Source organism: Haliotis cracherodii, unplaced genomic scaffold (genome assembly GCF_022045235.1).
Source record: "Haliotis cracherodii isolate W230 unplaced genomic scaffold, xgHalCrac1.p SCAF_1, whole genome shotgun sequence".
In the NCBI taxonomy this organism is placed as follows: domain Eukaryota; kingdom Metazoa; phylum Mollusca; class Gastropoda; order Lepetellida; family Haliotidae; genus Haliotis; species Haliotis cracherodii.
The window spans coordinates 59787026-59814110 of record NW_027266264.1 but is presented as its reverse complement, the minus strand read 5'-3'; the positions used below and the strand labels follow the sequence as shown (position 1 = coordinate 59814110).

The 27085-nt window shown below is 40.5% G+C and overlaps 1 protein-coding gene across 1 annotated transcript; it reads right to left on the bottom strand.

Annotated features, from left to right (window-relative positions):
• Positions 1 to 1037: 1037 nt before the first annotated feature.
• LOC139454275 (ceramide transfer protein-like) lies at positions 1038 to 26493 on the bottom strand. Its single transcript, XM_071236299.1, has 14 exons — positions 26136 to 26493; positions 13400 to 13516; positions 12486 to 12593; positions 11918 to 12050; positions 11461 to 11565; positions 11058 to 11212; positions 10523 to 10609; positions 8900 to 8986; positions 8039 to 8113; positions 7189 to 7356; positions 6845 to 6908; positions 5967 to 6166; positions 4975 to 5098; positions 1038 to 3409 (listed from the first exon to the last, which is right to left on the bottom strand). Exons 1-14 carry the CDS (start codon positions 26364 to 26366, stop codon positions 3282 to 3284), a joined length of 1782 nt encoding a protein of 593 aa, XP_071092400.1. The 5' UTR covers positions 26367 to 26493; the 3' UTR covers positions 1038 to 3281.
• Positions 26494 to 27085: the final 592 nt, after the last annotated feature.

The window sequence follows — 27085 nt, the reverse complement described above, 5'->3', positions numbered from 1 at the left end:
GAGTGTCGGAGACCCCCTGTGAAGGACGGACCCACACAATGATAGTAGCAAACACACCAGAGTGCCGGAGACCCCCTGTGAAGGACTGACCCACACAATGAAAGTAGCAAACACACCAGAGTGCCGGAGACCACCTGTGAAGGACTGACCCACACAATGATAGTAGCAAACACACCAGAGTGCCGGAGACCACCTGTGAAGGACTGACCCACACAATGATAGTAGCAAACACACCAGAGTGCCGGAGACCCCCTGTGAAAGACTGACCCACACAATGATAGTAGCAAACACACCAGAGTGCCGGAGACCCCCTGTGAAGGACGGACCCACACAATGATGGTAGCAAACACACCAGAGTGCCGGAGACCCCCTGTGAAGGACGGACCCACACAATGATAGTAGCAAACACACCAGAGTGCCGGAGACCCCCTGTGAAAGACTGACCCACACAATGATAGTAGCAAACACACCAGAGTGCCGGAGACCCCCTGTGAAGGACTGACCCACACAATGAAAGTAGCAAACACACCAGAGTGCCGGAGACCCCCTGTGAAGGACTGACCCACACAATGATAGTAGCAAACACACCAGAGTGCCGGAGACCCCCTGTGGAAGACTGACCCACACAATGATAGTAGCAAACACACCAGAGTGCCGGAGACCCCCTGTGAAAGACTGACCCACACAATGATAGTAGCAAACACACAAGAGTGCCGGAGACCCCCTGTGAAGGACTGACCCACACAATGATAGTAGCAAACACACCAGAGTGCCGGAGACCCCCTGTGAAGGACTGACCCACACAATGATAGTAGCAAACACACAAGAGTGCAGGAGACCCCCTGTGAAGGACTGACCCACACAATGATAGTAGCAAACACACCAGAGTGCCGGAGACCCCCTGTGAAGGACTGACCCACACAATGATAGTAGCAAACACACCAGAGTGCCGGAGACCCCCTGTGAAGGACTGACCCACACAATGATAGTAGCAAACACACAAGAGTGCAGGAGACCCCCTGTGAAGGACTGACCCACACAATGATAGTAGCAAACAACAAAATGCCTGTTCGCAATGCCTGACACCAGTAGTATGATAACTGACCTTCACCTGACGGCTGCTGACCCCAGAATATTCACTCACTCATAAACCACCTAGGTTAGTTGGCTGACACACTTACCCGCCCCTTTGACTCAGAATAAGTCATACTTTAGTCTTTAAAGTTGAAGCCGGCGGCTATGTGTGGACAGTATTCTCAACCTTATTAAATGGAGTCATTTGAAGGGTTTCAGAAATATCAGACCAGGCGACTGAAAAAGTAAACTTAGTTTTGTGAACTTGCCAACTTGGTCTCATATCCTATGAGCAATAGTCATCAAATGATGCCCCACACAGAGAAGAGCCCAACAAGCTTGGTGTAGTTAGGTTGAAACATTGTTGCAAGCTCCTGCCTTTGAAAAATACTCAGACTTACTGACAGACAACAAACATTGGGTATCCACGACATACATACCGGATAATATTGCAAGAAATAGATTGGCTTTCTATGTAAAAATATGACAGATATATTAAAGAATATAGCATTTTATGGTAGAAAAATAATTCCTGTACCATCTTGAACAAAGGTCAAAGAAGGTGACGTAGGAGGCATGACTCAGCAACATGCTGTCATCATGCTGTGGCCACAATGCTGGTGGACTGTGGCTCTCATAAATACAATCAGTCTAAAGGAAACTAACAGGGCAGGTGCTGCTAAACACACAACAGAACCAAGTATTCTACAGCTACTGTAAAACCCATAAAATATGACAATGATACTCGTGTTTGTGTGGGTGTCATGAAAACCTAGAAACAATGGCAACTAATTTCTACTGCATTTTGAACAAAAACACCACTTAATGATTGCTACAGATTCATCCCGATACAGACGCAAAAATATGCCATTATCAACGTAATTAGCACACACGGCTTCTGAACTATCTGAACCTCACAGTGAAGGGTGGACAGTTTTGTTTTGTGGTAATCAGGGGTGATTATTCATTGAGGGGCACTAATCAGTTGGTTCATGGTAATGTAATTAGTTCCCACCACAGTGTACCTGTGTATTACCTACATACAGCATATATACATACAACTGTACACGCAATCACGCAATACTGAGAGTAACAACAACCTCAGGCCTTGTGCTTGTATTACATAGTTTACAGTATCTGATGAAACTTTCTTGAAATGTCAATAAGAAGTGTATAAGTAAAAAGGAAGCGAATTTATCGATGTCAACTTCTTTATTATGAGGAACAAAGCGTTTGGAGTATATGCTTACTCCTTCATCTGATTCACCAGATGAAGGAGTAAGCATATACTCCGAAACGTTGTGTTCCTCATAATAAAAAAGTTGACATCCATTAATTCTCTTCCTTAATATGTGTATAACTTCTAAATGCTTTTCAAAGACTTGAAGAAGTGTAATGTTACCTTAAACAGCAAGTGAATTTTTTTTATTGACTTCATTTGATTTTGTCTCATTTGCTGAAATGTTTTTACAGACACGATAGTGGAAATATAAGTCTTCTTAAAATTCCATTCCATTCACTGTTTTAAAAACATTTTGGAATTGTAAACCAAGTCTGTGCAAGAGTATTGTTTCACGGCGCTTTTAGCAACATACCAGCAATCTCACAGCAGGGTCACCAGAAATGGGCTTTAAACATTTTACCCATGTGGGAATCGAACCTGGGCCTGAGGCATGACAAGTAAACTGTAAACCAAGTAATACAATCCAACAAGGCTTTTCTAAACCCTACGTCTCTGTGCAGGTGGAGAGAATAGTCTACTGATTCAGCAGCATCAGGGGGCAGAGCAGCTGCAAGTCACAGCAACCTGGCCTTCAAACAAGCTTTAGCAACGCAACACTTTAATCATGACACGAACACCATATGGTGCACCCATGTGGGAATTTGATTCATTTGAGAGTGACGATGAGTTCTTAGCTGAACTGACAAGCTGTGCATCAGCAGGAATCTTTGACATGGTTGTGAAATGTTAATAAACAGAACTCCTTCCCATTCTTCCCATGTGTCTATTCCCTGTAGGAGAGCTGGAGACTGACACCTGCAAAATAAAACTGTACAAGGAGAGAGACCGAGACACGCCTCTTGACCTGCGGTCCACGGAACCCATCCCACAGGTTCCAAAAGTGGACACTTGTTATGACCAGCTGACTACATCCCATCCGTCGGGCGTGGTCAGTGGACAATGTTTCCAGTACATGTGAGTAGATCTAGAACATGATCGGCTTGTCGGCCGTCTTTGTCTTCACGTACGAGGTGAAACGCTTGATGAACTTAGGGTACTCGCGTTTGTAAACAGCTCTCAATACTGATGCCGGCGCCCAGCCTCCAGGGTTCACTGTCAAGGGAGAATGACACGTTGAATTTCAGAATACTAGCAATGGTTACAGTGCAATGTATGTTGAATTTCAGAATACTAGCAATGGTTACAGTGCAGTGTACTTTGAATTTTAGAATACTAGCAATGGTTACAGTGCAATGTAGGTTGAATTTCAGAATACTAGCAATGGTTACAGTGCAATGTACGTTGAATTTCAGAATACTGGCAATGGTTACAGTGCAATGTACGTTGAATTTCAGAACACTGGCAATGGTTACAGTGCAATGTACGTTGAATTTTAGAATACTAGCAATGGTTACAGTGCAATGTAGGTTGAATTTTAGAATACTAGCAATGGTTACAGTGCAATGTACGTTGAATTTTAGAATACTAGCAATGGTTACAGTGCAATGTAGGTTGAATTTCAGAATACTGGCAATGGTTACAGTGCAATGTAGGTTGAATTTCAGAATACTAGCAATAGTTACAGTGCAATGTAGGTTGAATTTCAGAATATTAGCAATGGTTACAGTGCAATGTACGCTGAATTTTAGAATACTAGCAATGGTTACAGTGCAATGTAGGTTGAATTTTAGAATACTAGCAATGGTTACAGTGCAATGTAGGTTGAATTTCAGAATACTAGCAATGGTTACAGTGCAATGTAGGTTGAATTTCAGAATACTAGCAATGGTTACAGTGCAATGTAGGTTGAATTTCAGAATACTAGCAATGGTTACAGTGCAATGTAGGTTGAATTTTAGAATACTAGCAATGGTTACAGTGCAATGTAGGTTGAATTTTAGAATATTAGCAATGGTTACAGTGCAATGTACGTTGAATTTTAGAATACTAGCAATGGTTACAGTGCAATGTAGGTTGAATTTCAGAATACTGGCAATGGTTACAGTGCAATGTAGGTTGAATTTCAGAATACTAGCAATGGTTACAGTGCAATGTAGGTTGAATTTCAGAATATTAGCAATGGTTACAGTGCAATGTACGCTGAATTTTAGAATACTAGCAATGGTTACAGTGCAATGTAGGTTGAATTTTAGAATACTAGCAATGGTTACAGTGCAATGTAGGTTGAATTTCAGAATACTGGCAATGGTTACAGTGCAATGTAGGTTGAATTTCAGAATACTAGCAATGGTTACAGTGCAATGTAGGTTGAATTTCAGAATACTAGCAATGGTTACAGTGCAATGTACGTTGAATTTTAGAATACTAGCAATGGTTACAGTGCAATGTACGTTGAATTTCAGAATACTAGCAATGGTTACAGTGCAATGTAGGTTGAATTTCAGAATACTAGCAATGGTTACAGTGCAATGTAGGTTGAATTTCAGAATACTAGCAATGGTTACAGAGCAATGTAGGTTGAATTTCACAATACTAGCAATGGTTACAGTGCAATGTAGGTTGAATTTCACAATACTAGCAATGGTTACAGAGCAATGTACGTTGAATTTTAGAATACTAGCAATGGTTACAGTGCAATGAATATGATGAAGGTTGGATTTTGGAATTCCCTCATTGGTTACCCTTGACAGAATATAACACTGGGAGAGGATTCTTACCATCAGCGGTGTAGGTGATCTTACACTTGACGTTGTCCCGACTGATGCTTCCCTCAGCGGGTGGCTCTACAATTGTCTGACAGATCATTGCCACATTCATCTGGATCCGGACATACTTGCCACCCTGGAAATAGTCATGTAACCATGGTAACCATATGACAATACTAAAACCGTCACTCTGATCCAGTGGGAGTATGAGCAACAACACAGAGATGGCAGCCGTAATATGAACTAACACAACCCTGATTCAATTTTAAACATGGCCGTCATGGTGGCAAAATAACAACATATACCATTCCTTTTAAAAAAACTGCTCTGTGTTCTAGTAGATAGAGCACCTGTGCGGTGAGCAAAAGTTTGAAGGTTTGATTCCCAGCATCATACCAAATGACGATTGATTGTTTGTTTGTTGTTTAATGCTGCATTAAGCAATATTCCAGCTATATGACAGTGGTCTTTAAATAAGTCTGGACCAGACAATCCAGTGATTGAAATCATTGGGATACGATGACATGTATCAACCAAATCAGCAAGCCTGACCATCATATCCCGTTAGTTGTCTCTAACGACAAGCATAGTCGCCTACGGCAAGCATGGATCTTCACTGGTTATACCAAATGACGATAAAAGATGGTACTTGTTGTTGCCCTGCCTGGCACTTGTCGTAAAGAAATTAAAACAAGGATTTATCAGTATAATGTGTCTACTGCTGCATGATTTCTCAGTGGACTAATAAGCGGCAGTAGGCAGGACTAGTACATGCACGCATGCACGTGCATCATATATTGCAATAATTTTGAATGCAGTGTTAAACCCAACTTCATCTCACCCCTACATCAATGAACATGAATCAGGAGTTAACAAATTAGGTGGGTGACACAAACTGGACTCAAATGTTAATAACATAAAAACGCTATAAAGTCATGTACTATCACTCAAAATGCCTGTAGATCAGGCTTACTCACTCCATGACAAACTGAGGAGGGACTTACCGCACAGTTGGGGTGGTCACAGGAGTAGTTGACGACTATCCAGCTATCCGGACTATCTTCGTTCTCGCCTTGAATGTTGCGTATGTGGGACCAGAAGAGGGCGTCTCGCTGTGACGCTGGCCACACTCGCTTGATGACATTGTTGCAGATGAGGGTGTCCTCGGACAACCACTCCACCGTCCTGCAATGCTCCAGGGTGGCTGACAACACAAAGGAGGCCATCAGTCAGGCGGATATATTGCTCAGAGTTTAACAAGGTGCAAACAGATAAGGGCCTCATACATTCAGGGACTTTCCTTAGGTCTACAAAACTACATTCATCTTAGTATTAAGCATACATTTTTGAATCACTAAAGTGCTGATATGGCTCAACATGGTGGTCATCAGGGGTAGGTATAAGTAAGGCCAACAATCCTTCCATGGAGGTGCAGAACACCAAATATTTCTTCAACATGTTCAATCTGGATAAAATAAACTGCTAAACTTTGCAACAAGTGAAAGTCAAGGTCAATTTTGTATTTTCAAGGCGTGAAGATGAAATGTAGGGTTTTTAAAATCAAATTCAAATTCAAATATTTTCGAGACAGTTGTTCAGGGGCTTTTCAAACTCTGTGTGAACCTTGAATAGTTTTGACATCACTAAGATCCGTTCATGGAATGAGGTTCTTGTTCCATCCTCCCATGGATCCAACATATCCAATGTGCTAAACAAACCTATTCTTGCTGCCAAACATGATATTGCTCGACTAAGTTTCAGGGTAAATCTCTACCCTGTACATGCACAAACCAGGAAGCATCCCTCGCACAACATGACTCCCCCATGTGTAGTAACAGTATGCCCATAGCTCCACACACAGCTGCAGCACTCACTCACTCACCCTCCCACTCCATCCTGACATCGATGTCCCAGAAGTGGTGGCACAACTCATGCCCAGTAATGCCCTGCAACAGTGTCATTAATCATTAACATTAAGGCTTGAAGACGATACACATTGTGATACATAAAGAACAAGAAGACAATGTCATCTATATCTCCCACCCATTGTCCAATCTTAAAGACAATGGTATGTGCAATTAAATGTGACATGGAAAACTATCAGTTTGTCCACCTGCTTGTGGAAGAGGTTGAATACAGGAGCTACTATAATATATCCATAAAACTTTGTACAAATATCTGCTTTAGTAAGACGGTAATGATAAACAAAGGTGAGAATCATCTTACCGAGACAGTCGTGACGGCCTTGAGAGGATCCACCACAACTCCTTCAATCTCCAGCTCCCGCTTGTAGACACGCAGCTCTCCATCCTCCGCGATGCAGGTCCACGTGTCCGCCCCATCCGATGTCCTCTCGTACAGCCGGTACATGTGCTCATTTACCACACGGTTGATCTGCAACATTTTCAAAACACTCTAGTGAAATTTCTCGTAAGATCAGCTGCTACATTTCTATATATCAATGCGTCCACGAAGACTACATTATACTGCAGGGTTCTACCTTGACTTACAAAAGTGGGGGTTAAGGGGACCCCAATAATTAATGTTACGGGTCCCTAATGAGGGTCCCGTAAAGTAATGAAAAGATGTATTGTTCTGTACGTTTAGATAATTGGAAGATCCTGGAATGAATCAATGGACAGTGGTCATGATTAACTGGGGAAATAACATAACATCAATAACTGATCTTGATGCGCTGTAGGTACAATGAATGTTATTGTGCGTCCTCAGGGACGCAGTATAATTTTTTTAGTCATCCATTCTCTACATTTGTGCGTACTGGGTGCAGATTTCTGTGCCGCATAAAACCCTGTTTTTACTGAAAATAACTGCAAGATACAGGTCTGGAGTAGTAGTTTTTGGCACTGATTGCCATCAGTAAGACCTGAGTGTGGTTTCTAACAGACTTATTTGGACATCCTACTTAATGCCGTTGTCAGGATCTATTTGTACATCCAAACACACCATCCAAATATTCCACACACCAGTCTTTCAAATTTATTATCGATTTAGAAACAGATCAATCTTTAGGTACACTATGTTATCCCCCAATTAAACAATTATAAAACATACAAACCTCCTCATAGTATTTGTTGCTGGGTAGAAGTGATATCTTGGGTGGTGCCTTCATGGGTGCCTGGCTTGAAGATTTCTGTAACACATGAAAAATAGCTGTTTATTGAGAAACATTCATGTAATCATTGTCTTACACACTGCTATTTGACTGAACCCATTTTTCTGAACTCGTAAGTATCCCACATTGTGCACATATCTATCCCAATAAAGTCCTCTCTACATGCTCGACAGAAAGTGAGTGAATATTCACTCACATTCCACAACCAAAGTTTCAGCTATCAATAAGGGGGCGGTCGGGTAGCCTAGTGGTTAAAGCGTTCGCTCGTCACGCCGAAGACCCGGGTTTGATTCCCGACATGGGTACAATGTGTGAAGCCCATTTCTGGTGTCCCCCGCCGTGATATTGCTGGAATATTGCTAAAAGCGGCGTAAAACCATACTCACTCACTCACTCACTCAGCTATCAATAGCTATGACTCCAGATGTCAACTGTGATTGAAGCACAGCCCTCTTACACTCCTGTACCTGTGTCGGGACCCATGAAGATCCAGGGTTGAATAAGTCTTCAGCGACTATGCTTGTCACATGTGTCATAAGAAGAGAATAACAGGATCAGGTGGACAGGCTCGCTGACTTGGTTGATGCATGTCATCATATCCCAAATGCGTGGATCGATGTTCATGATGTCAATCACTGGACTCTGGTCCAGACTCGATTATTTACAGATCGCCGTCATACAGCTGGAATATTGCTGAGTGCGGCATTAAACAACAAACAAACAAACAAACAAAACCTGTGTCAGATGCTGGGACTGCATGTCAAAGATGATAAGATCCCTGACAATAGCAGATAAAGTGAGTACCTTTTCTTCTTCCTTCTCTAGTTTATCTAAGGTAGCATCCACAGCATCGTAGAACTCATCCTCAGTAATCATACAGTGCGGTCCCTCCTGGAACACAGAACACACATGGCAGTGTTATATCGAGCAGCAACGTAGAAATAGTAACGTTAATAGATATTATTACCCCCATGTCTCTGAATGGCAAATATCATATGATAGGAATAAAACTTGTATTATGTGAGCCTTTTCCATTTCTAACATTTGACATTTACAAATTGGATTCTCTTTGTCACATAATGTCATTCTAAAAACAATCAATTTTTACTCAAAGAAGTAACTTTAGAAACTAGGTATGAATACAATGTTTGAGTGAACCGCCCCATCTATAACAAAGTGCAAATGATTTGCAGCAAATTAATGCGCAATAGTTGTCAACAGGAACACCCACACATCAGGAAACCCCCACCAGAACTTATTGGGGATGTTAGTCAATAGCGTATTGATTGAGCATACATTACATTGATGTAACGGGGCTTAAAAGTAGTTCCTGCTCAGTGACCTCGTTTTTATCGGATTGGTTTATCCTATCGATAAGGCTATCCATTATATGCTAATTACACGTATATTGCGTCAGATCCAAGTCACAAAGTGCATGTTCATCAGGGTCATGGTGCTGTGTTATTATTACCACAGTCCTCTTTAGTGTGCACGCTAATTTCATTCCTAGCTCACAAGGGAGTAGAAATTACAAGCTGACATATATGGCACTATACGGTTACAGTCATATTACCCTTTCCTCCTACTAGGTACCAATTCACTGCTGGCTGAACGGAGGCATAGTTTGAACAAAGTCACTTGTCAAAGGAGACACATGTGATGACATGGTTCAGTGTTCAGGATTGAACCCCTAGAACCTCTCCAAAGATAAGATGACGAACATGGTCACCCATCCATTTACTCTCCGATACTTTCTCGCTAAACTTGGCCTGCTTTGTCAAAGGAGACACATGTGATGACATGGTTCAGTGTTCAGGATTGAACCCCTAGAACCTCTCCAAAGATAAGATGACGAACATGGTCACCCATCCATTTACTCTCCGATACTCTCTCGCTAAACTTGGCCTGCTTTGTCAAAGGAGACACATGTGATGACATGGTTCAGTGTTCAGGATTGAACCCCTAGAAACTCTCCAAAGATAAGATGACGAAAATGGTCACCCATCCATTTACTCTCCGATACTCTCTCGCTAAACTTGGCCTGCTTTGTCAAAGGAGACACATGTGATGACATGGTTCAGTGTTCAGGATTGAACCCCTAGAAACTCTCCAAAGATAAGATGACGAAAATGGTCACCCATCCATCTACTCTCCGAGACTCTCTCGCCTAACTTGGCCTGTGTCCAGCACATAAGACCAGGTACTGCCATGTGGCATCATGACAACAAGGCAGCTTTCAACCAGGAGGAAGTGACAATGATCAATACAGGCAGATCCATCAAAAGGAAAATAGGAAACAGACAAACCCTACTACAATGGAGAAGAATTGGAATAATACTTCAACTCCTTACACCAAGCTGGGAACATGTCCACCAGTCCTCTCATATCCATATAGTCCTTTTAACCAGTCACCTCAAATGTACATACCTCATAGTCTGGTCCGCCAACAACAACAGGTTTGACTTTTTCTGATGACTTGTATGCTTCCTCGATTTTCTTCTTCTTTTCCACTTCCTGTTAGTAAGAACAATTACTGAGTTCAAACAATGCACCTGAAGGGGCTGGGGATACGATCATGTATCAAACACTGAACCTGAAGGGGCTGAGGATACGATCATGTATCAAACGCTGCACCTGAAGGGGCTGGAGATACGATCATGTATCGAACAATGCACCTGAAGGGGCTGGGGATACGATCATGTATCAAACGCTACACCTGAAGGGGCTGGAGATACGATCATGTATCAAACAATGCACCTGAAGGGGCTGGGGATACGATCATGTATCAAACGCTACACCTGAAGGGGCTGGAGATATGATCATGTATCAAACACTGCACCTGAAGGGGCTGGAGATACGATCATGTATCAAACGCTGCACCTGAAGGGGCTGGAGATACGATCATGTTACACGGCACCTGAAGGGGCTGGAGATACGATCATGTATCAAACACTGCACTTACCCTCTCCAGACGCTTCTTCCAGGCCTCTTCTCTCTGCTGCATCAGGTCGATACAGTGGGAGAGTGTGGCCACTATGCCAGCCGTTGTAGCCTTGAAGGTGAAGGCCTCTCCCTTGAAGTCTACAGCATGGCCACCATGTTGTTGTAGGACAGAGGCTGCGGATGTCAGATACATGTCCAATTTACTCACACTTCCACCAACAAGCTAATCGCAATCAGTGATTTCAATCAGATAAAAGTCTAGATTCATGACACTTGTTTATCTTTAACATATAGCTGAACATAATAAAGACATAGATATTTACTCAAAGTGTCCATCTGAAGGTCATTGTGTACTTGCCACTCTCAGCATTCTGTTTCCGGGATATTTTGTTAACAACTTAACATGGCTGACCCCAACTCACCAAGGTCCCGACCCTTGAAGCCCTCAAATGTGTGGTGAGGCTCCTCTGTAGGTGTGGCCGGCTTGTCAATGTCTACATCAGCATCGATGTCATCAGGCTCAGCCACTGCAACACAACAACATCTTATACACATACAGTGATGCATCATGGATGACTCATGAACCTGCATCAAGTAACACTAATGGGGACAGAGAAAGGCAGTAGCACCATCCAAGCCACCTGTGTCCCTACCACTGAGGTACGCTAATCAATGTAGGTGGCCATGTCTGTGTAGAGTTGTTTCCTGACATGCCTGACATACTCTGAAATAATCTGTATCTGAAAATAATCTATATCATGCAATAATCCAATTCTGAAAATAATCTTTGTCATAAACTAATTCATACCCTGAAGTAATCCTTATTGTGATAATCCACATCAGATCCCTATGTATTTAAAGTAAGTGTAAACTTCTTACGTTCCTGAACCACCCCATGTGACACGGCAGAGGCACAGCTGTCGAAGTAGCTCTGCAGCGTATCCACCTGCCGACACAGGATATCCCGAAATGTCTCCATCTCCATCAGCTTTTCCCGCAACCCCCGACCTCGCTGCAAGACAAGACAAGTCCTATGTACTCTCACATATACATCATACCTCAAGTCAAACAATAACGACCTCAATACAAGACAAGTCACATGTACTCACACATATTCAATTCCTCGAGTGAACTCAAACAATAACGACCTCAATACAAGACAAGTCCCATGTCCTCTCACATGAACATAACACCTCGAGACAACAAAACAATACCGACCTCAACATGCTCAATACAAGACAAGTCACATGTACCATCACATATAACTTCGAGTCAACTCAAACAATAACGACCTCAATACAAGACAAGTCCATGTACTGTCACTTATATATTACCTCGAGTATAGTGATAATTTGTATACATCACTCACAACATGATGTGTGTTGTAATACTCGTGAAAATAACAGTTTGATGAGCAGGTGACCTTGAATGTGAGCAAAGTATTTACCTTGAATGATGACGCTGATGCCGTGGAAAGGCTGGTGCCGGAGGTGAGAGACAACATGGAGCCATGGCGACGAAGATTGTTCTCGCTTCCATATCCCGACTCGGCTTGCTGAAGAAGGAAAAACAATTATGGTCCGTAAATGGTTAAGCAATGTTTGTCCATTGTTAGCCTTGCTATTGTGACACAAAGAAAAGGTTTTCGGTCAACACTTATGCTGTCAACCGCTAACATTTCTAGTCCAGATTTGATTATTTGAAGGCAGCCACCAAAAAAAATATTGGTGTAAGACGCCACGAGGAGAGATAATATAGGGCTTAATGTCGCATTCAAGATTATTACACTTATATCATGTATATAGTGGTGTGTGTGTGTGACGGGATTGAACCATTGACCTTCAGCTCTCGGGGCAGACGCTCTATCCACTAGACCAGAGAAGCAGTATAGAACAACACTGACTCTCACAGAGTTTCTGTGGCGTGCAGTGATGCCATTAATATGGGAATATGACACACATACATGATACAGGTCTGACTTTAACCATGTAACAACATGTGTCTTGTTAGGCCTTTTATTTCTCTCATCACTTTGGGCATGTTGGGTTGGTGATTGAAATAAAATACAATTAGACAACAACAAAATGGCATAAATAATAGGGCTAGGAAAAGTGTCACATTTGACACTTTTGTGAAATCTGTATATAGCTTTCACATCATTTTACATTGGAACAAAGATACACACTGCTAGGTATACACACAGTTTTATGTGGTGTTATTATCAGAAAGAAACAGTAGTAACCATGGTAATAAACAAAGCTTGAAAATAGGGATGATTATTTCCCCAACAGTTCCGATTTTTATTGTCAGTGGATCTGAAATCAAGACACCCAAATCCAACTTTTGTGTCGTGGCTCTTACCCTGTGCAGCTCGATAGCGTCCACCCACTGTTGGCGCTCATCTTCGTGGGTTGCCCGCAGGTACCACAGACTGTCATTGACGCTCACGTCAAACCGACACTCGTCAAACTGATGGGGCTGAAATGGAGAAATGAACTTAGCTGCAGTACAGATAGAATACAGAAATGTTTAGGGGTCCTTGACCTAGTAACAACAATACTGTTCACAAATACATCATCCAGTGTATAAAATCTCAATTCAGCTGACATGAATGACAAATTACCCTGGACCGTTTCATCACGATAGCTTTGTTTGGGAAGTGACACCTCGGACTGTTTAATAGTTGAGGTATCATAAGGACAAGTAGAAATTTGCCATTTTTTAAGGGTTTTGCTATATGTTATCATTGTAAGGACTATTGGACTAAAAATGTCCTACCCCTGCCTTGTCATAACTCCACACAGAAATTCTGTCATCCATGAGTGTAAGTTAAGAGCAATTTTCAGCAATAAGTGGTCTCAAAATAAAGCTATGGTAGTAACAGCTTTGTGGCATTTATCATAATACCCTGGATATATAATCATGATGGTGGCAACATGAAAAGTACTGTAAATTGTGAAATTAATGCGTCTCCAAAAGAATGCGACCACTGTCCCTAGCCAAAAATGCGACCGAATATGAATGCTACACCCCCCTCCTCTTACATACTTACTAACATTGGAGATTTAACGTGTGCTTTCCGACTGCAAGCGTATGTGGCTTTAGGGGTTGCTTATATAGTAATTTTGAAATTTTGAGATTTGGAATGAATGCCAAGAGTGGGTGGAGGACGAACTAAGGGAGCTTTGTGTGTTGGGTGGTTGTTAGATTAGGTAGTTTTGGTTTTAATATTTTATTTGTGGTTTAAATGCGACTAATTAGTCCCGTCATAATAAGGTATATGCCTAAGGCTTTGAATTTTTCTAATTCATTTTGTGGAAAAGCATCAGTAGCTTTATATCTTGAGAAAATTTTCTCTGTCAGGTTACAGGAGAATCCTCACCTTAATCCAACCTTACATTACATTACACCAATCACACACCAAATATCACAGCTTATTAGCGCTGAGCAGAATACTTCTGCTTAAACAACACATGCGCACGAGCTCGTGTCGGCCTTTGACGCAGCTGCAAAGAACAAAGACACCGTGTTGCGTGGGTGGCGTCTGTCTGGACTTGCAGGTGTGATCACTGATGACATAAGTGAGAAGAACTCTTGTCTTGACCCCAGCAGTGACAATTCACAGGAAGTAATTAGTGTTTGAATGACATTGTTTATATACTTGTTACAAGTGCTGCTCAAACACTGCTCAGCAATATTTGGTACATTCAAACACAGACATGATAGACGTCAGCTGATTAGTTGCCAGATCTTATTGTTTCAGCAATATTTGGTACATTCAAACACAGACATGACAGACGTCAGCTGATTAGTTGCCACATCTTATTGTTTCAGCAATATTTGGTACATTCAAACACAAACATGATAGAAGTCAGCTGATTAGTTGCCAGATCTTATTGTTTCAGCAATATTTGGTACATTCAAACACAGACATGACAGACGTCAGCTGATTAGTTGCCACATCTTATTGTTTCAGCAATATTTGGTACATTCAAACATAGACATGATAGACGTCAGCTGATTAGTTGCCAGATCTTATTGTTTCAGCAATATTTGGTACATTCAAACACAGACATGATAGAAGTCAGCTGATTAGTTGCCAGATCTTATTGTTTCAGCAATATTTGGTACATTCAAACACAGACATGACAGACGTCAGCTGATTAGTTGCCACATCTTATTGTTTCAGCAATATTTGGTACATTCAAACATAGACATGATAGACGTCAGCTGATTAGTTGCCAGATCTTATTGTTTCAGCAATATTTGGTACATTCAAACACAGACATGATAGAAGTCAGCTGATTAGTTGCCAAATCTTATTGTTTCAGCAATATTTGGCACATTCAAACACAGACATGATAGAAGTCAGCTGATCATGAAGCATTTCGTCTTCAGCACTTTTCCACTGCTTATCATGTGTTTTTCACGATTATTAGATTATACTCATTTGTTCAAAAAGTTGTTTGACACTTAACATGCTTAAGTCCTCCTTTTATTCCTCACAGTCTGTGCCGAAAACATCTTGGACTACTAGCCTGAACTTGGCTCTTAGCACCATTTTCAGTAGAATTTAGTGTTATTCTGTGAACTATTGATAGATGAACTCACAAGACTGAACACAATTTGACTAGGCTTCGGTCTAGAGGCTAACGTTGCAGACATATAATATGCTGAAGTGACATTTTTGTGTTCAATCATGTTTCCAAAGCTCCAAATGTATGGTATCTGGTTCCTAACAGAGAATGTAGTCACTAGTGGATGAGTCAGGAGTGAGTGAGTGAGTGAGTATGGTTTTACGCCGCTTTTAGCAATATTCCAGCAATATCACGGCGGGGGACACCAGAAATGGGCTTCACACATTGTACCCATGTGGGGAATCGAACCCGGGTCTTCGGCGTGACGAGTGAACGCTTTAACCACTAGGCTACCCGACCGCCCCGGAAGAATCAGGAGCAGCAACAGAGCTTGTCTACTACAAACTGGTGCCTGGCTTTGCTTGTGACCAACACTGTAGGTTTTTTATGTTCTGCTGTATGGGATCCATACCTGAAGCCCTTTTGTTTGAAGGGGGGGGCACGGGTTGCCCAGTCGTCTAAGGCGCCGCAATTCGCTATGCAGAGTTGCGCCCCTTGGGCACGCCAGAAACCTGTGACTGTGGGTTCGAATCACGGTTCATCCTGATTATGTTTCTAGGTTTGTCAGCACCATACCCGTGCTCGTGGATACCACCGAAGTGGTGAACGTCTGAGACTTGCATCACTTCGGGCTTTCCTCCCACAATTAAGCTGACACGCCGTGATATGACTGGAATACTGTTAAAAGCGGCGTTAAAAACCCAACTCACTCACTCACTCACTTTGTTTGAAGGCTGATAACTTTGGGGGGAGGGGGGGTGTATTTACACATGGTGCCTGTCTAATATCGGCATGATCAAGCAGAAATCGGGAACTATAATTTTACAAATCTACAAATTTTACCTTTAAAAAATATTAGCATCATTAGACCACAAGTATATACATACAAAAGCAGATGACCATTTCCTGACTGGATAAGTAGGCAGGGCTTGTGTAACGTTATTGTGCTGAACGAAGTGTCTGATATCGTATGGCTGTCCACAGTATTTAACTGTGCAACTGACTTAGAAAGCAGTCTGTGAAGTTATTATTGACCGATTTATTTATAAGAATTGACTAAAACATGTTCAATATTTGTGTGCATTCATGGAGGCATAAGCATAAAAACCAGTGAGCACACCGGTCTTACCATGCTGCCGCAGGGATAAATCTAGTGTGGGACCTTGTGCTTTTAGCCCCTAAATTTAAAAAAAAAATACAGTGTGGCATTTTAACATTGTGCTGTATGGGCAAATGTGGGTGTACCTCTGGAATATTTGAAATTTTCACATAAAAGTCCCATGTCACAAAATTCCTGGAGTGAACCCGGCTTACCTGTATACCTCCATGAATGCAAAATACATTGAAGTCAGTCCTTAAGTAAACAAGCCCAGTAACTTGTTTATACCTTCCCCATATACTCAGCTGAACCCAATGACATGGGCTTACAAACATTTGATGACATGTAAATCTTCAAAACCTTATCAGAATCTAATAGGGTTATCTGCTGATAGTCATAAACTGGTTATCATGGTTATCTACTCTCGTCTGCATTGGACATGACATGACCCCATTGGCAACTAGAGCCAGATGTACCACCTATACCACATAGAGGCCAGGGTTTTACGCAGGGTTTCTCAGATGTAAGAATACATGTACTAAGATATTCTCATAGTGGCCAGATCATAAATAAAGGTCACATTGAGCGCAGATGGTGGTGTATAAAAGTATTTATTATCATCTACACAAAGTCTCAGCTTGATTACTGTGACATCCTAATTTGCTATAATCTATCTGCAAGTATCCTGTACAAAGTTTGAAAATTTGCATAACAGACCATGTTTTCTTCATGTTCTTCATGCTAATGTGTATATTGATTTCCCTACAGAAAATACAGCCATGTAGAAGGGGAAAATACCGGTAATTGCCTTGGAACTATTATCAACAAAGGTTGTAGTTTCATCGATGTTTCAGCAGAGTTTGTTTTCTAATGCAAGATTTCTATCGATTTAACTTGCATATATGTTTTAAGAAGCCTCCCATCTGGTAATTTTCTAAGCGCCTAGGGTGCTTATTGGTATGAACACAGCCTTAAAGTGATTGTAACTCCCATACCTTAACATAGACTTACAATAGTTGTAGCACTAAGGTTGTTGTGTACAATGGCACCCTGGTGAACTAAATGAGTGTGGCCCTATAGAGACAGTGTCCAACAGTAGTGGTCAGGTACCTGGGTACACAATACACTTCCCAGTTCCAGTGCTGTTACAGAAACCAATAGGAAATGTTCACAGGTAATACACGGTCAGTCGTGATCCACACCACCACTAGCTCACATCAAAGGGACATCCACGGCCGAATGTACCTGCCTGCTGGGTTTCACCTGGAAACTGTTCAGGTTAACTCCAGCACTAACACTTGAGTCATGATGATATCAAAGGTGATCTCTTGAAAACATTGTATACATTTGAACGTAAAGGTTTTGATGTTCTCAACACTCTCTCTGACATGAGACCTGCCTGATGACAGTTCATTTGTGAACATGCTGAGGTAGGCATATACTGATGAAACTATATTCACCATGGTCACAGTACTCTGTGTAGGCATCATCTGCTGTCAATTAGCAGGATTAGAAAGACGGGCAGGCCCCAAATTATTTAGATTATCAGAATTTTAATGTTACTGCCATCATGGCCATGATAACTGTTACATATCAACAAGCATTTGTTTGTTTGTTGTTTAACAGTAGTGGACGTAACATGTACGCGAGACAGGTCTCCCATTTTGCGGACAAGTGACCACCCGAAAGGGGCGTCACTCGTCTGTGTGACTGTCTGTCAGTGGACCGTGGATTTCTGCATATTGTACAAAAATGTGTCTACAAGTGTCATTAATAAAAATAATAAAACAAAATTAAGTACAGTTATTGATCATTTTACCAGTTATCAAATGACATGAAAAAAATGTGATAAGAAAAATAATAAACTGTCAAATTAGGAGAAAAATGTGGAAAAAATTAGCAAAATGTTTAGTTTTAGACAACGATTTTCTCCTATATACATATTTTTCAAGACTTACATGTAGTATTTTCTAGAAGCTTGTTTAAAGCCTCACTCAGCAATATTCCAGGTATCTGACGGTGGTTAGTAAAGATCAGACAATCCAATGATTGACATCATGAGCATCGATCCACGCAATTGGGATACAATGACATGCATCAACCAAGTCACCGAGCCTGAACACTTGATCCCATTAGTCGCCTGTTACGACAAGCACAGTCGCATTTTACGGCAAGCATGGGTTGCTGAAGACCTATTCTTACCCGGATCTTCATGGGTGTATCAACAAACATGGATGTTCAGCTGATACATGGAAAATACCCATGCTCACACCATGAGCACAAATAAAACATCAACAAACCAGAACAAACAACGAAAAGCAAGAAAAATAAGTCAAGTTGACATTGTGTCACTGAGTGATCATGCCCTTGAAATTGAAGTGAGAAGCATGGTCACGGGCACTGCGGGAGTTATTCTACAAATACACTTTATGTACAGTAGAACAAGTAGCCTGGAAAGAAGGTGTGTAGAACACCTTGGAAACAGACTGATACATGGAGTCAGAGATATACTAGTTGAGACAGGAGAAATAAGATGGAACTGTACCCCACAGATCGATGGCTGCTGATGATTAGAGTCACAAGGGATGTTTGAACAGCATTGGTCTTGTTGAATGTTACTAAACTTTGATAATTTATGAGGAAATTATTCCAAATGCAGGGATAATTCTAGGGTGGGGCCTTTTGCTTTTTAGCCCCTAAATTTGAAAAAAAGGCCCACATTTTCAAATACAAAGGGGCATTGTAACATTGTGCTGTACGCATGGTATGGACAAGTGTGGGTATTCTTCTGGATACATGAAATTTTCAAATAAAGGGCCCATGTCAGAAAATTCCCAGAGAGAACCCTCCAAATGTATCAACATGATCAATACTGATCCCACAGACCCTGTGGTAGTCCAGAAAATGGTGACTTGTGTACTGTTATGATAAGTCTCACTGAGGGGATGGTTCATGCAACAACTAGGGCACAATCTGCCTTCTATGGATGGGCGGCACCTTTGATCTCGCCTCAACCATGATAGATAAGTAATAAAACCATGTACACATTCTGCCCATCACCATGGGAAACATAACTCTTCAAGACATGCAATTACTGATAACAGCAAACATCAACATTACTGACAATAGCATACCTGCAAGTATACATGGTATAGGTAACATTTGCATGATTTAAGACATCATGACAATAGTAATTAGGCTTTCTAAATGAACCACTCCCTACACATCAATATCCCTTAAGTCTGTCAAGCAAATACATGACTAGCTCTGAACATGCAGTAGCCCATCGGTATCTCCAACATTACAGTGGTAAAGCATACAAAAAATATGGATACCATAACAACTGACATCATCATAGCAACACTTCAGTATAGATCCTTATACTGTTGTCAAGAAAGACGATGAAGTCAATTAAACAGAAAGCTTGACAATGGTATAAGGATCAATAAGAACCGTTGGTTAACAATATACATGGTATAATAAAGAAGGGTTTTACCTTGGCATACAAAAATGGGGGTTCAGAGGTCACAGAATAATTTATTTCAAGGGTTCTTGCAGGCAGTATGAGGGTCATGTCAAGTAATGACATGATATTTGTTTGTTTGTTTGTTTGTTTAACTCCGCACTCAGCAATATTCCAGCTATATATCAGCAGTCTGTAAATAATCGAGTCTGAGCTAGACAATCCAGGGACTGACATCATGAGCATCGATTCACGTAATTGGGACATGATGACATGCATCAACCAAGTCAGCAAGCCTGACCTCGGGTCAATGTTTAGCAGTTTATGTTTTTCTGTGTCCATTCTCTACATTTGTGCGTCTTGTAAAACCCTGATAAAGAAGTTGTTATCCCTAATTGTTTTGTCTACTTTGTCATCCAAGAAATACCCATCAAACAATTACAGTTACATGCAGGTCAACATTAAGACAAAATGGTCACCAACATGAGAAACACTCCAAAAGACTCTTTTTTTAATCACAAAAGCAAGAATCTTTTTTTCATTTAGTATTGACATTCATATTCAAGTATTAGCCTGATTAGAATAAAGAAGTATTTTATTTTCATGAACAAAGCTGGTCTTGACAATACATATTATGTTTTGGTTATAATCACACTTATCTTGGGGGCCATCAACTAATACAGGTAGATAACAGGCTATGCCTTGCACATGTTGCATGTCTAGACAAGCAATATCATGATATGTTTACTCTGAGTCAATAGAAAGTAGAAGTGCCTATTGGATCATGACTCATTTTTAAAAAATAATAATCATATAATAATGATAATGACTGCAAGTTTGAATATCTATGATCAGGGCAATTGTTGACACATGCCTCAGAGCACCATGAAATATCAAGAAAGAACCAGCTTCTTAAAACTCTACACAGGGTTTTACACAACGTACAAATGTGTAGAAGAGAAAATATTTCATCCCATTTGGCACACAATAATATTCATTGAACCAAATTCTTGACAAAAAATATAAAGGTCCTGTCATTGAAGTATTTATTAAATCTTACAGCACAGAACACTACACCACTTCATTACAGGACCCTTGAAATTAATTATTGGGTGTCCTCTGAACCAGAGTGATGTAATTCAAGGTAAAACCCATGCATATAAGTTAATTTTGTTGTTAGATATAGAGTGGTTGAGCACAGAAATAGTTCAAATATCCATGAAACTAAAAATGTTTTCAATAATAGTTACCAGGCAGTTACCATGGTTAAATACCTATTCTGCACTCCTGTGTCTACCTTAAACATGTTAAAAACATAATCTGTAAATTATCATGATTATAATGATTATGGTAATCAAGGTATTATGCCAAAGAAAATATGTCAATATTCAGTTTTAGTAGGGGCGGTCATAACTAGGGCTGGGACGAGTCCAAATTTACAACCTGGTACCCACCCAACTATTACCCTACCCGACCCTACCCGGGTACCCACTGTAGGTCTCAGGAGATGTCTCAAAATGTCCAAAAGGGGACATTTTTAGCATAGCCCTGGCAAAACATATTAAGATACATGTATAAAACAATCTGGTCATTCATACACTGAAGTTGAATTAAGCTATATCTTTATTCAACCATATGAAAAACAGTAGTGTAACCATAGAGTTCTAGATAATTTTGGTCATTAAACAATATATCACGTGACTAACCACGGGTCCGGGTAGTCCTGTGGGGGTCCAGGTAGTCCTGTGGGGGTCCAGGTAGTCCTGTGGGTTCCCAGGTCCTACTCAGTACCCACCCGACCCGGGTACCCGAGTTACCCGTCCCAGCCCTAGTCATAACGATTACGGTACTTACAGATTTGTCTAGAATTGGCCTGGGGGAGCTCTTTTGGGCAAGGTGCTTAATACAACGAATAGGGAACATCACGACTATGTGTCAATAAAAAACAAAAAGACGTTTACAGATACCATCAGGGAATAAGTTATGTGCCCTTTGTACAAAGTAACATGCCATAAATGAATCAGTGAGTGAGCATGGTGAGTATGGTTTATGCCACTTTTAGCAATATTCCATTAAAATATCACGGCAAGAACACCAAATATGGGCTTCACACATTGTACCCATGTGGGGAATCAAAACCAGGTCTTTGGTGTGACGAACGAACGCTTTAACCACTAGGCTATCCCACCGACCCACAAATGATCCCCCAACAGCCAGTGCCAAACATTGACCACAATAGGGATCTCCATGTAATCATTGTGAACTTACTGCGACTTTCAATGCAACTGAGAATTTCAAAATCAAATGATCATTAGTTCAGTAGTTTCATCACGATGCCACAAATCAAAACACAAATGTATGAATCATATAATGATATATATATTGGCTGTCAACATGGTCAAGGAAGGGGTCAGCATCACAAGAAAGAAAATGTTTAATCATCAATACAGAATAGAATGTAATATTGGTAACATTGCAGTTAACCTGGCAAAGCGTACAACGCTAACAGTCACAGGTTGCCTGCTGTGTATCTTGCTTTACTAATCTCATACCTCTTCAATCCTAGGGGTAAGTTAAGTTACTGTTAGTTTAGGATACCCCAAACTTCATCCTTAGCCCTTGTATCCCCTTTCTGATCAAATACCTGTTTACAACCATTAGGGTTTTGTTTGTTTGGTTGGTTGTTGTTTAACGCCGCACTCAGCAATATTCCAGCTATATGACTGCGGTCTGTAAACCAGACAATCCAGTCTGGACCAGACAATCCAGTGATTGACATCATAAGCATCGATCCATGCAGTTGGGATCGATGACTTGCATCAACCAAGTCAGCGAGCCTGACCACCCAATCCTGTTAGTCGCCTTTTACAACAAGCATGGGTTGTTGAAGACCTATTCTACCCCATATCTTCACGGGTTAGGTACCCCTTTCTGGTTAAGCACCCCTCCACGATCATTTGATAAGCCGCTCTTGCCAATTAAACACGCCTTTACATTCCTTAGGTCTAGTGTGAGCTAGGATATGGGTCAGCTTTCTAACAAATTAATCTAACTGAATTTTAAGGTAATCTGTAGAATATTTTCCAAGTTTCGAGTTTTGCAGGGAAACAATTGGTAACTACGCATAAAGGTAAACAAGCACCAATTACTTGTGATAGCGCCAGTGATCTGATGGTAAAGTGTTGGCAAATTAGGTTTACTCATTAGCTTTGCTTCAAGCTGTCAATGACAGTTTGTTCCTCAACGTGTCATTAATTGAAATCACCACTAAACTACATTAGCACATAGATATAACGAACTACAAGGGACTGGAGAAATCAATTCGTTATATTTGTTGTTCGTTATACACGTTTTCACTCGGAAACGTCTGCCATCTTGGCTAAAACAAAATACAATACACATACACGTTTATACATGTTTCCTCCCACATCTACCGGTGACTCACTTAAAAAGTACCAACATTTTAATGCAAGTTTAATACTAGGTTGAATCATCACCAGTAATTGTGTTGATTCACGTCAGTTGCGTACAGCCAGTTGTCAGTGACACTTGACACTGAGTGAGATTTCTCAGTTCGGTATACACGTCACTAATTAGTGGTAGATGGGCTTGTCGGTGATCAGATCTCAGTTCGCTGTATCGGGTAGTTCGCTGTTGAGAGTTCTTTATGTACGTAAATTTTATATGATAATGTATAGGAGATAAATCGGGGATGTTTTAACAGTTTGTTGTATCCGTTTGTTCGCTCTATCTGTGTTCGTTATATCCGTGTTTTACTGTACCTAAGTCGTATGAGGACTGCTTATAACATAGCTTTCCAATGCACTATCATGTCTATTGTGCGCATAATTTCAGCAACTATCAGTTGTTTAAAAGATGATTGTGGCTTTATTGATCTACCTCCAGTCATGATATAACAAGATAATAAACAAACAAATGACAGGATCATAATCACACTCACAGTACTTATCACTGTAATACTAATAATGCTTAGGTCAGACTGACCATTGCTGACAGTCTATTCGGTATATTGAGCAAACTTACATCATCAGAAATTCACATCGTAACCTGACTGCACTATCATGACTAATTCCATTTCCTATTGATCATGCTTATGGGTATATTATGAGAGATCACTATCAATTTCACAATCCTCTTCCTGTCATGCATACAAATTTCCTGTTGATTGTATCTTGTGTCGTGTTACATCTCAGACAGCAGAAATTCATTGGTAAGGACAATTCGGAAGCATTACTGGCTTTACTCATGTGAAATAATGTCATATGCTGAAAGAAAATTGTGACCAAAAAATTAAGTCACAAAAACACAGACAGTAGCCTGCAACCTCGGGGTATCGTGGTACTTGTCATGTACGCTGAACAGAACAAAATGCACTCACGAACCGTTATGATTATTTGTGTTCTCTATATCAGATGTCATTTATTTGATCCAACAATGCATAATATACTGATAAAAGTTCATTACTTACATTAGTAGCTCCGAGTAAAAGCCGGCCTCGCACTCAGTTTAACAATGGAGAGAACTCCATCGTATCGCGGTACAGAGAAAAGTTGTGTATGGAGATCAGAATTGGACAAAAAGAGGACATAATTCTACCAACCACTTAGTATGATCATGCCAGATATCAGTGATTTGTCCAGACAAGTGCAAAAACAGCACAAGTAAAATTCTAAATGTGTTATCTGTAATTTGTATTCAATGCATGTTTACAGATAAGTAAGAGAAAAATATTTTAAAAATCAAAAACAAAATATCAGAAATGATATTCTAATTTCTATGATTGTTTATAAAAAAGATTGGATGACAATAATTTGTCACATAATGGGAAAATGTTAAGCGTTAACAATAAAAATATAAAAAACACTCCTAGTATGCCCAAAGTATGCATTTATCTTTTGGCTACTAGTGAAGAACGTATTTCTAAGTTTGGCATTATGGCCCTTATGATCTGCCAATGGATTCTGGACAAAGAGCGGGAAAAAATTCGTGGACTACATAACTTCTGTTACCTTATTAGTCGCCATGAATATGCAGATGATCTAGTTCAGGTCGACAGAGAAAGTTTACTCGTTGGCCATTGATAGATGGGGGTAAGGCAATATTACAAAAGATGCCAGAAATATGTATCAACGCATTAATAACTCCTTACTAACAGCAGACGGAACATTCTGAGGAAATTGAAGTTGTTTACGAAGTGTGTGTAACATAAAGGGTTAACTGTGATGTCATACACATGTATGTAATTGATGACGTAACATGCATGTACCACACCGGATGACGTAGTAAACTATTCTATGAACCCGCCATGCTTGTTGTTCAATATATTACAGTGTGCACTTCCTGGTTACCGATTTGCATTAACAGACAGCTACTAAGAGGTGTGTCCAGCGTGAACTACCGGATATCACAAATGCTGCGGTACCATGGGGTCCGAGCGTACATACATAATATTAAACCCAACATTAACATGCTTGCTTTCATCATTGATGATGTTAATCACAATAGTGAATAGCTTCATCAAACCTGCAGCATTTAACACTAGGGACCGTTTAATTAATCACATACTTGACCAGAATCACACAGACTGGAGATATGGCCGGCCTACCTAGTATCTATAGACATGTCACAAATTGAACTGTTTATTCTAATTGATTTCATAAACAAATCCAATCAGCCAATTAGAATTGAGATGGTGTGATTTTGATATACGTCTCCTAACTGTTTCTTTCAAAGGGTGATTACGAGAAAAACAAATCAGTGACACGCCCCTTCCCAGTGACTAGTGTCACGGTGCATGCATCTGCTTGCATGTCACGTGAATAATGTCGACACATCAAATGTTCTATCACTTGTTGATTTGCAAACTGGCAAACTTACAATTACACAGGCCTTCGCTAAGCTTACAGCTCCCCGGCATCCAAATGTTGTTTCTGTTTCTGACTTGTAGTAACTCAGTGTCCCATCTTTGAGCACAATATATCTATCTTGCCAACCATGTAAATAGTTTGTCCATTTGCTTAGCGTGCCGTGTTTATCCGGGACGTGGGCTTCTTCTTCGAATTCATCTTCGTCATCTGTGAGACTCAAAATGTCTCTTTCTTCGGACATATTTTCTAATGTCTTAAAAATCTTTTCTGGCTCATAGCCAGTAGCTAGGGGCTCGTAGTGTCAGCTGCATTCACAGTTACATGTCACGTTTCCACATAGTAAACACTTCTACTTTCGCCATTTTGCTTGGGTCATGATGTCAAATGACGTCATACCGGAAGTCAAGGGACTTCACTCTGTGTCTGCAATTGGAACCCACTAAAAGGTTTATGTTGAATTTCAGGCATTCAAATTTGATTGATCAATAACTGTACAGTAAATTCAAACATAAGCTTTGTTTCTATTTTAAAAATTGATACGTTTGCCCACTGCAGACACTGATATCACATCATCTATATGAAGCAAAAACCACCAGCTACCTTTAAAATAAATCAACTTTTCTATCTTCATGTGTTGTCATGTACACGTCATGTCGACGCATATATAGATGTCAGCTGTAATCTCCTTCTAATCTCGGGTGAGATCGCCCTTTATAAATTTTCACATGTGTTGTATTTTTAATTTATAAAAACACTTCTTTTTTTCATTTTAATTGCCTAAATAAGCAAAAGTTACGGCTAGTGCAACTTTTAAGTGACCCTATACTCACATCAAAGAGCTCCAGCTTCAGACGCTTCAGAAGACAGGCGAAAGAAAGTATACCGAGTTTGTTTCTTTATGTAATTGAAAACTGAAATCATTTCTGTAACAGTTGTATAATGTAATCTGTGGCTGGGTAA

Coding starts and splice junctions, on each gene's coding strand:
- LOC139454275 (XM_071236299.1), bottom strand. CDS start 26,366: ATGTCCGAAGAAAGAGACATTTTGAGTCTCACAGATGACGAAGATGAA. Junction 7,357..8,038: donor GCAACAAATACTATGAGGAG/GTTTGTATGTTT, acceptor AAAATGTTGCAG/ATCAACCGTGTGGTAAATGA. Junction 6,167..6,844: donor TGTCAGGATGGAGTGGGAGG/GTGAGTGAGTGA, acceptor TTGTGTTGTCAG/CCACCCTGGAGCATTGCAGG.